General features: G+C 41.6%; 2 protein-coding genes across 2 annotated transcripts; both read left to right on the top strand.

Moving 5' to 3' along the window:
- Positions 1-206: 206 nt before the first annotated feature.
- LOC140151944 (uncharacterized) lies at positions 207-3,081 on the top strand. The gene is made up of 3 exons (XM_072174249.1): positions 207-1,163; positions 1,773-2,013; positions 2,860-3,081. The coding sequence occupies exons 1-3, from the start codon at positions 272-274 to the stop codon at positions 3,056-3,058; spliced, it is 1,332 nt and encodes a 443-aa protein (XP_072030350.1). The 5' UTR covers positions 207-271; the 3' UTR covers positions 3,059-3,081.
- Positions 3,082-3,497: 416 nt separating this feature from the next.
- LOC140152348 (uncharacterized) lies at positions 3,498-5,339 on the top strand. Its single transcript, XM_072174652.1, has 2 exons — positions 3,498-3,747; positions 3,891-5,339. Exons 1-2 carry the CDS (start codon positions 3,498-3,500, stop codon positions 4,502-4,504), a joined length of 864 nt encoding a protein of 287 aa, XP_072030753.1. The 3' UTR covers positions 4,505-5,339.
- The last annotated feature ends 5,793 nt before the right edge of the window (positions 5,340-11,132 follow it).

Raw genomic sequence — 11,132 nt, forward strand, 5'->3', positions numbered from 1 at the left:
TACTATTTTGCACTGTACACACGATTTTGTATCCATAGGGTCTTTGAAATTGCTCAATAAAAATTGAACGTGTGAGCCGCATTATAGGCCTAGTTTCATTTCGGAAGATGAGCGTCATCGATGTTTCCGCTGAGAATACCCGCTATAATAGATCATCCTGTATTGCTATATGCCTATTGTAGACTACTTAGTATCATAGACTAGACCAACATAGAATCGTGCATAGATCAATGAAAACTATTATTTTTAAATTCTCTCAATTAAAAAGCCAATGGCAGTTATAAAACAATGTAATCTACAATTGCATGAGGTAGTCGGACGTGGGGGCTTTGGACTCGTACATCGAGCAACATTGCGAGACGAAAGAGACGGAAAAAGCCACGAGGTTGCTGTGAAAAATCTTTTCTCATCAACAGATGAAACAGAATTACAAATGTTGACAAAACTTCGGCATCCGTATATTATCAGACTACTAGGTTATGTAAAAGAACCTTCTAAAACAATTAAAGGTGGAGATGACTTTATGCTTGTTCTTGAATTCGGTTCTGGTGGTTCTTTGAGATCATACTTGGATAGAAATGACAGTGAATGTCCAGTTTCTGTTCAACTGCTATTTGACTGGATGAAGCAAGCTACTTTACCTATTCAGTTTCTCAACGAAAGGAATGTCCAGCATCGTGACATTAAGTCTCCAAACTACATCATCGCAGAAGGAATGATTCTAAAGCTGTCTGATTTCGGCACAGCAAAAGAAGTGAAAGGAACCCGCACAACTGGTTACGTCGGTACTCGACGGTGGGCGGCTCCAGAGTATATCAAAGATAGTCATCTGTCGACTAGAAACGACATCTATCCACTTGGTTTGGTGTTCTGGGAGATGATGACGAGAGAGATCCCATTCCATCAATACAGTGATAAAATGGAATATCAGTTGATGCAGGCAATCTGTGAGAAAAAAGAGAGACCTATCATCCCTGCATTCTGCCCGCAAGAACTGGCAGATTTGTTGAAACGTTGTTGGGAGGAAGATAGAAATAAGAGACCCACTCTTGATGAAATACTTGAGGTCATTGATTCTGTTGGCAAATCGATGGACGGATCTGCTTCCAAAATGAAACCAGACACCGTGAACGCTGCTACACAAACGATCGACAAATATGCGGGTAAGCTGGGTTTCAAATCAAGTTGCAAGACTTCATTGATACTTAATTTCATGATATCTTATATAGAGGGTAACCATTATTCAGTGGCGTAGCTAAGGGACATGGACAATGAGCAGTGCGGGGCCCTTTTAACATCTCCTTTATCAACCTTATCATTAACCATTTCACTTTCGCTTTTGCTTAGGGCCCCTGCATATGCTGAACCCTCGGGCCCCGTGGACTTTGTCCACCCTGTCCATCCGCTTGATAAGAGCCCAAGACCTCTTTTGGAAGCATCCTGGCTACATGTAAAGATATGACTCTGTGTACACGGGAGCGACGTTTTTACATCCCAAATTTGACTCAATCCGTGTCATATTTGACGATATTCTGGTGTTTTTTTAGTGTAGATAGAGTGTAAGTCTATCAGAGGTCCGGTTTTAATCCCTACATAATTATGTTAACGACAATTTGTTAAACTAAGTTACCACCACCGGGCGTTGTACCCGGGACCTCATGCACTAGTCGTGTATCCTAACAAATGCGTCACTCTCTTCCTAGCCTTCATTTCGCATTCAAGAATATTTTGTAACATTTTATTTCGTTAACTTTTGTTACTTTATTTTTCAGACAAGCAGATCAGTGCACAAGAACACAGCAGGTGTTTCATCTGCAAGAGTCCTCCAACAGACGCAAGAGCACTTGATTGTCTTCATGAGTTCTGTCTTGAGTGCCTTCGAGAATGGATGGACTCCGGCAATGGAAATGGTGCTGTTGAACTGATGTGTCCGAATTGCCGCAAACACACTCATCTTACATCCAAAGGAGTTGACGGCTTACCAAACTATGTGCATCTAATTGAGGACAAATTGTAAGACTTATCAACAAACGTTTATAATGTCGGATATATAAAAGATATGACGTTTTAATAACATTCAGAAAACATTATTGCAAACGTGATACAAGCTGGGGTCTATCTTCCAGCAGTAAAGTCTATCTGAATTTTGATGATTTTTACGATCCTCTGGATGTGCAAATCACTGAATGTTTCCATGTAAATAATGTAATGCTGGTTTCATACTTTTTGCCGCTTGCCGCTGAGCGGCATGACGCTTCATCATGCCGCTTGTACTTTTCTATAAGCGGAGCGGCACACCGCTGAGCGGCAGCGGCATGACTCTGAAAGTCACTCTTGCCGCTCAGCACCGCTCCAATCGTATTTTGTTCTCATACGTCAGAGTGGCATATACGACATATGTTCTCATACGTCAGAGTTGACTTGAATTCAACTCCCAGCGGTGCTGCCGCCGCGGTAGAGCGGTGGAGTGATCTATATATCGGCTTGCCGCTGGTCACCGCTAGCGTTTTTGGTGAGATTGCGCAGTGTAGTAAAATCATCTTCAGAGCGGCAAAGCGGCAAGCGGCAGAAAAGTATGAAACCAGCATAAGACGTGACAATGGGATCTAGGAAAGCACGTCTTGATTTGGTGTCTTCTGATAAGAAATGTCTTGCTGGAAGACACGTGGGCTATGTTTCAATAATTATTGAGCATAAATGCATTCCCTTAGCCGTTTATATTTTTTCCAAGTTTTGTATTGTTGAAGGAACTTAAAGACATGCATGTCTGTTTGCAAGACGCTAAATTGTCAAAAGCTTACCAAGACACCCCTGGTATAGTTACATCTCTGTGACATCCACTTTCTTATTTTAATATAGGAAGAACGTCCATATAAGCAGGTTGCAGACAGCAGCAGCAAGTTCTTCTGGCATAAACGACTCCTTTGTTTTACTAGCAGACGTTGTAGGAAAATGTTACAAAGAAAAACGTTCTAAACCAACACTGGACGAGGTTCTTTCAGAAATAAACCTCAAAGTGCAACTACAGTCGAGAGAGTTTGAAGGTAAGATAAAATAATCAACACTCGTTTATCCGCAGAAACGTGCTACCTTCCTCTCTACAGCCTTACTCACTCACATTTGACTTTTTCCCACAATAAAAAACACCTTCTTGTTTTTACTTTTGTTTTGTTCAAGTAAAAGAAGAAGATGACGATAAGTGTCCTGGGACTCCTGGGCAGAAAACAATCCCTGCTGACAAGACTACAGAGAAGGTAACGGAGAAGGTAGGCATACCGAAAGTAGACACTGCCGTAGATTCACCAGCATCTAGCACAAACCTTCGCATTATTCAAACAAACCAAACGTTTAGCAAAAGCAAAGCTCTACAACGTGCCATCGCAGATGTTGACAAATTGTACAAAGACGTCGCGGTCGAAGTGTCAGGAATGCAGGTTCTGATCCATGGAGCAATCGAACTAGAAACCAAAGTTGTGGAAACTATGGTACGGAACAGGATGTCAGACACTGCTGACAAAGCTACTCCTTCGACTATGAAAAACAGACCCGTTGGACGAAGAAATGGGAGACTAACACGTGGTAACATATTGAAAACTCAAGAACACGGTCACTCGAAATCTGTCGACGATGGAAGACCTTTGTCGCGAAGATTTTCTCATGATGATGAAGGCAGAAGTACAGAAGAAAGATCAGCAGCTGATTATAAAAGATCCCCATCAGTTGCAGCTAATTTCCTCGGTACAAAAGGTAGGCTCTTTGCATATTATTAATACGTGCCAGTGCAGGTGTATCAATGGTCAGAGTCTTATCATTCCAATGCAATCTTTTGTCTCGAAAAAATTTTTATCGACTTACATAATAATTCAGTGTTTTTTCTATTTTAATTTCAGAACCTCTTGTGTTTAAAAGTGAAATACTTTCAAATAGGTCGGTACATCCACGTGACAAAATGAGCGACGCTAAATCGGAGGGAGAGAATCGTACTAACACTCAAGCCCCAGATCGTTGGAGTTCCGCCAACATGGCCAAGTTCCAAGGTACCCGTGGTAGATCAATGAAGAAAACACACAGGTCCAAGAGACCCCGAAGCCTTGACAGAAACATGAACGATATTCCACTTACGGTTCGTGAAGGTGGTTTTGGCAGTGGTCATAGGATCAGATATTTAGAAGATGTGTCTGTACAGAAAACACAGTCAAAAAGTCGTAGCAGATGTGGTCCATTTGTACTCGCTCAACAGCAGGAAATTGCCACTGAAGAACTACGACCTGATGCCGGACTCACTTTTGCAAGAGTTCCTGTCATCAGTCCACGCACTCTCCAGATGCAGAAAATTGTCGGTGCAAGTTCGTACAATTCTGGAGACTACCAACCACTGAACAAGATTACAAACCCGGGATCCGTGAAAATCACAAGACGCTCTCATCATGCCCTGAAATGGAGGCTTTTACCAGACGTTTATGACAGGAAGAATGATTGTACACTGCCGGAAAACACAAAGTGACGCGACACATTTGTCGAGATTCAGAACTTGTCCGAACACCAAATACCAATGAGAACGTCAATGGGGTTTTATAGCCTACTAATCAGCAAGGCCCTTCAGTGGTGTCCGACTGCTCTTCCTGATTGTCGCGTAAAAAAGAATTAGGTCACACATGAGGTGTCGATGTGATGATGTCGTGATTCAATTAGCCAATCAGAACCCCAATTCCGTGTTTACGCTATACCAGCGCCAAATCGGCAGACCGCTGAAGAACCTTGCTGAAAACTATGGTAGATTCTAGTCATGTGCAATTGTGATGTGTCCTGAGTTACTGAGTAATTTAATTTGATCATTTAATTTTGTTTACACTATTTCATGTGAGATGGGAACTCACAAGTAATCATGCCAGAGTTTGTGTATAATGATATTTCTGAGGGAATTCCGTTTTGAACAGAAAAGAAAAACAAATTCAATCCTACATATTTGTGGATCTTGGAAATCCACCCATATGGCTCAATGCGACCATCATGACCATTGTATTGCATAATATAGAAAATCCATGTCGGGCTATAATAAGGTGAATGTTACAGCACGAATTGGAAGCTGCAATTTTTCAGTTTTACAAGTTTGGTGTAAAAGGTAAAAGCAAGAGGTTTTCGTGGCAGATTTCAATAAGCATGAAGCATGCTGCATGTGATCTATGTATGAATGTAGTGCAGCAAATGTGTTTACAAAGTTGAATACTTGGAGTCGATGGAGAGCTATTCTTGAAGTGCAACAAGTGAATAGTGAAAGTAACGTCATTTTGAGTGTCGTCATTGCCAAAGGATTTATATTGTTGTTGAATTACAAAGTTGGAGCACAGTGTCGTCACATGATTGAGTGCAACAGTATACAAATATTGACTGCTATGAGGGGCACAGTTAAAATTATAGGCCCGAGGTGATGTCAAAACCATGACTATGCCCGAAGCGAAGCTGAGGGCATAGTCATGGTTTTGACATCACCGAGATTCTTGTCATCTGTTTGGTTAAAACTTAGCATCGGTTTTGGGAAGAGAAATTAAAAGTTTCAATGCGAACGGCACAGATTACAATCTGCGATCATTTCAGTGGGATTAGTGAGTTTCAGTGTGATTATTGAAATGACCTTGGACACTAATCACACTGAAACTCACTAATCCCACTGAAATGATCAAATTTTCAGTGAGTGTTTCAGTGATTATTTTAGTTGTTATTACAGCCTCCGTTTTTTCAGCATGTTCAGTGTTCATTTCAGATGTCAGTGCTTTTTTTCAGTGATTTGATTTCATTCGCCACTTGCACGGTTCCGCCATTATGCACTATGTGCGGGAGAGCCTCGAACTGGCAGCATACATGAATGGGAATTGAACCAGTCATATAACATTCTGTGTAAGGTTACGTAATTCTTCCTTTCATGTATGCTGCCAGTTCGAGGCTCTCCCGCATATAGTGCATAATGGCGGAACCGTGCAAGTGGCGAATAGTGATTAAAAGCTTGAAATAGTAATTTCCAGTAACTAAATAGCGCCACCAATTTGGTCATAAATAGATGCATTTTATATCCGAGAAAGCTATAAAAAATGCTGTAAAATTGAATAATTTTGTAAAAGAGGTGAAATTAAAGTTTAAAATACAAAAAGGTGGCGACAGCGTCGGCTTTCCCTGTGTATTACCCTGCACTAACATGGCGTCCAATGGCGTCTCCCGGGCGGGGCCATTTTGGAAAAGTAAAGACAAATGCTGCTGCCACCACGATAGTACTAAAAAGCTACGTAAAAAATATGCGTAGTGCTGTGGAGACTTACTTTAACATGACGTCACGAATATGCTAATTAAAGAAAAATGCTGCTGCCATCTACGTCCACATGTTGCAAGCGTGACGATCGCCTGGCCTCACGTCGACGAACGGAGTTTCAAGTCCATCGCACTACGTGCTCTATATACTTAGTCCATGATAATTACATGAAGGATCGACCCAATTATCAGCCTATGATTGATCTCTTGAGTACAGTCGCTTCTAGTATGGATGACTCTGCATCTCTTCAATGACACCACCATCAAGTGTTAAGTTCTCTCTTTCTCTCATCGTTCCTTTCATCTGATATAATCTAGATTTTGGTCTTCTTGGTGTTCAGCAGTAGTCCCCTCTTTTCTCTTGCTGTTTTTTACTGCTCTCAGAAAGTCCAGTGGCTCTTTTCTGGTGTCGTCTGCGTACCTCAAATTTGTAATTCGCTGACCACCAATCTTCACATCTCCTTGGAATTCTCCTAGCGCTTCTCTCATTATTCTTTCAGCATGGATGTTGAAAAGCTGAGGGGACAAGATGCAACCTTGTCTATACCTCTTCTAATTTTGAACCACTCGGTTAGGAAGACACTTCTCTCTCATAATGTTCCAAATGTCTTGATGGTAAACATAGTAAAATGCCTTACTGTAGTCAGTGAAACACAAGTACAGTGGTACAGAGTGTCACCTGCACTTGTCAATGATGTTCCTGATATTAACAATATGGTCTTTAAAGCCTCTTCCAGCTCTAAATCCTGCTTGTTCCTGGACAATCTCACTCTCCAGCCCCGGTCTCCAGTTTCTTTGTCATCATCCAATTGATTATTTTCAAATGAACTTTGCTGCCGTGGTAATGAAGCTAATGGTTCGGTGATTAATGTCTCCTTGCACCAATCGCTGGGCCATTCCAATTGCCTCCATATCTTATCACACAAATTTTTCCAAATGATGTTTACTCCTTCCTCTCTATAGATGCCTTCCATAGCTCTACAGCAATCTCGTCAACACCTGGTGATTTCCCGTTTCTGAGTTGTTTGATTGCCTACCTTACTCCACTCTTCAAGATGGTGGCTCAATCTCTGTCTCCATGGGTCGTTTGTTTCTTGGAGCTGCCTCAGTCTTTTGATCATAAAGCTGGTTGCAGTATTCAGCCCATCTTGATGTTGGTGCGTTCAGTGAGCGTTGTGCCATTTGCATCAACATGGGATCTAACTGAAAACTTTGCGTGGGTTCCTTGACCAATGCAAATATACTTTCGTTCTTTGAGTGTTCCCAGTTTCTACATCTCTTCGCACTTTTGTCCACAAAATCTCGCTGGTCTTTTATTATGGACTTCTCCACTTCTTTGTGATGTTTTCGCCACTCAACGGTTTCCTGAGCTTCCTCTCTTGCTGGCTTCCTGTCTCTTATTCGCCAAATTCAGCGACCTCTGGGATATCCACGTTTGTTTCCATCTCTTTCTCTTTGGGACGGTTTCCTTCCCACAATTCGTTTGGTGTCTGTTCCTAATTTGCTTCTCTCAGCAGTATCTGGAACTTGTTCCTCACAGAGATACAGTGAATTGTTCTGGCACATTACCCACATCATACCTGACTGGTGGTGCCTCCTTCGAGTTTTCTCTTTCTATCGGCTGACTTCATTGTCCATGATTCTGAACCATATGATGCTATTGTGAAGGAAGTGACTTGACCGTGAATCAGGAACCGCATTTCGTGCCATTGTCGGTTATTCCTTCATGTAATTTTACACGAAATTAGGGTTAGGGTTAAGGTTAGGGTTAGTTTAGGGTTAGGGTTAGTTTAGGGTTAGGGTTAGTTTAGGGTTAGGATTAGGGTTATGATTAGGGTTATGATTAGGATTATGCTTAGGGTTAGGATTAGGGTTAGAGTTAGGATTAGATTACACGAAATAATTACATGAAGGATCGACCCAATTATCAGCCAATGATTGATCTCTTGGGTACATGGAGTTGCTTCTAGTATGGATGACTCTGCACCTCTTCAATGACACCACCATCAAGTGTGAAGTTCTCTCTTTCTCTCATCTTTCCTTTCATCTGATATAATCATGATTTTGGTCTTCTTGGTGTTCCGTAGTAGTCCCCTCTTTTCTCTTGCTGTTTTTTTTACTGCTCTCAGAAAGTCCAGTGGCTCTTAGTTCTGGTGTCGTCTGCGTACCTCAAATTTGTAATTCGCTGGCCACCAATCTTCACATCTCCTTGGAACTCTCCTAGCGCTTCTCTCATTATTCTTTCAGCATGGATGTTGAAAAGCTGAGGGGACAAGATGCAACCTTGTCTGACACCTCTTCTAATTTTGTAGTCAGTGAAACACAAGTACAGTGGTACAGAGTGTCACCTGCACTTGTCAATGATGTTCCTGATATTAACAATATGGTCTCTAAAACCTCTTCCAGCTCTAAATCCTGCTTGTTCCTGGACAATCTCACTCTCCAGCCCCGGTCTCCAGCTTCTTTGTCATCATCCGATTGATTATTTTCAAAAGAACTTTGCTGCCGTGGTAATGAAGCTAATGGTTCGGTGATTAATGTCTCCTTGCACCAATCGCTGGGCCATTCCAATTGCCTCCATATCTTATCACACAAATTTTTCCAAATGATGTTTACTCCTTCCTCTCTATAGATGCCTTCCATAGCTCTACAGCAATCTCGTCAACACCTGGTGATTTACCGTTTCTGAGTTGTTTGATTGCCTACCTCACTCCAATCTTCAAGGTGGTGGCTCAACTTCTGTCTCCATGGGTCGTTTGTTTCTTGGAGCTGCCTCAGTCTTTTGATCCTAAAGTTGGTTGCAGTATTCAACCCATCTTGATGTTGGTGCTTTCAGTGAGCGTTGTGCCATTTGCATCAACATCGGATCTAACTGAAAACTTTGCGTAAGTTCCTTCACCAATGCAAATACTTTCTTTCTTTGAGTTTTCCCAGGTTCTCCATCTCTTCGCACTTTTGTCCACAAAATCTCGCTGGTCTTCTATTACGGACTTCTCCACTTCTTTGTGATGTTTTCGCCACTCAACGGTTTCCTGAGCTTCCTCTCTTGCTGGCTTCCTGTCTCTTATTCGCCAAATTCAGCGACCTCTGGGATATCCACGTTTGTTTCCATCTCTTTCTCTTTGGGACGGTTTCCGTAGCTGCAGGAAACACAGCTTCTTTCATTCATTCCCACAATTCGTTTGGTGTCTGTTCCTAATTTGCTTCTCTCAGCAGTATCTGGAACTTGTTCCTCACAGAGAGACAGTGATTTGTTCTGGCACATTGCCCACATCATACCTGACTGGTGGTGCCTCCTTCGAGTTTCAGTCTTATTGTTATATGCAACAAGCATTCGGTGGTCGCTTCCACAGTTTGCACCTGGTTATGTCAGGACACTATACAATGATGATCGCCATCTGCGTCGTATGAGGATGAAATCTCTTTGATTTCTCACCTTGCCGCCAAGACCCATCAAGATTCATAGTCTGCGTGAATGCTGCTGACTAACGTTTTGCCGATTGTGGTCATTTGCTTTTATTCCTCTCTCCCAAACCGATTTTTCCTGTCTCCCATCAAAAAAGGATGTTTTTGCTAGAGATTTTATCCAATGTGTCCTATGGTTTCATCAGATGACTTGGATGTTGGTGCGTACACCTGTGTATTATTGTCGTGTTTAATGTGTGACCTTGTAGCCTGAAGGCAATGATCCTGTTGCTGATTGGGTTGAAACCTATAAAAGATTTGGCTGTTGTTTTGTCTATACACCAATCCGAGAGCGTTTACTGTATTTGGCCCTCTATTGACGGCAACACAGATGTACCAGAGCGGGAGATTTAATTCGTAATTCAATACTCATGCCTGTGTGTATTGAATATCACTGTTGTGTACAATTCCCGGGTAGACCTACAATTCTGTATAACACACAATAAATAATGGATGGAACCCCCGACCTCGGGACACCGCAGTTTTACGTCGGGGACACCGCAGTAATGGCGAAGTCAGATAGGTGTATAGTTACACTAACTCCATGCTCTCTCTTTCCATCCACTCCCCTTACCCGAGTACACAACCGTGTAGCCATCGTCGGTAGTAGAGAGACATTGGTGTAGCCACCATATTTCTGAAATGCCAAGAACACTGATGTCTTGCTTTTCCATACGAGTTGTGACGAACTGGACCCATTATGAGCTGGATAAGTAACATTCCTATAAATCAGTGTATTTTATTGAATCTAGATGATTGTCCATTCATGTTTATGTACGAGAATATTATCAAATCATACAAACAGATGAAGAGGTTTACGCATCATACACTGGAACATGGAAACATTAAAACATTGACAAACTAGCGCATGAGATCAAATTCATGATGCTTAATCGGTATTCTTAATATAGCAATATACAGGGGGAAAGAAGAATTACGCATCGCACAATCATACTTAGCTTTTCATTAAAGATTTAGGTTTTGTTAACTTAAACAAACAGTGTGTTGTGTCTTTCCGACTCGTAACACAATCCACTGAAGATACACACTTAAAAATACGGGGTCAAATATGCACCGGCTAAAAATAAATTGACCCTGTTTCATTGCAAACAACCACTTTTTTCCAATAGTGGTTGTTTGCAATTAAACGGGGTCAATTTATTTTTAGTCGGTGCATATTTGACCCCGCATTTTTAAGAGTGTATTTTTTTATTTCAATCTTAGTCATGTGCTATCTTATTATACTTTTTTGATGGCATGCACTATCTATCACGGATTCAGATGTAAGAAAATTCCAAGTTTTAATCAGATCATGCTATCTAGCATGTCATCTATCTACTGAAGATAGCACAAATTCAGATTTAGCC

This window comes from Amphiura filiformis, chromosome 5 (assembly GCF_039555335.1).
Source record: "Amphiura filiformis chromosome 5, Afil_fr2py, whole genome shotgun sequence".
In the NCBI taxonomy this organism is placed as follows: domain Eukaryota; kingdom Metazoa; phylum Echinodermata; class Ophiuroidea; order Amphilepidida; family Amphiuridae; genus Amphiura; species Amphiura filiformis.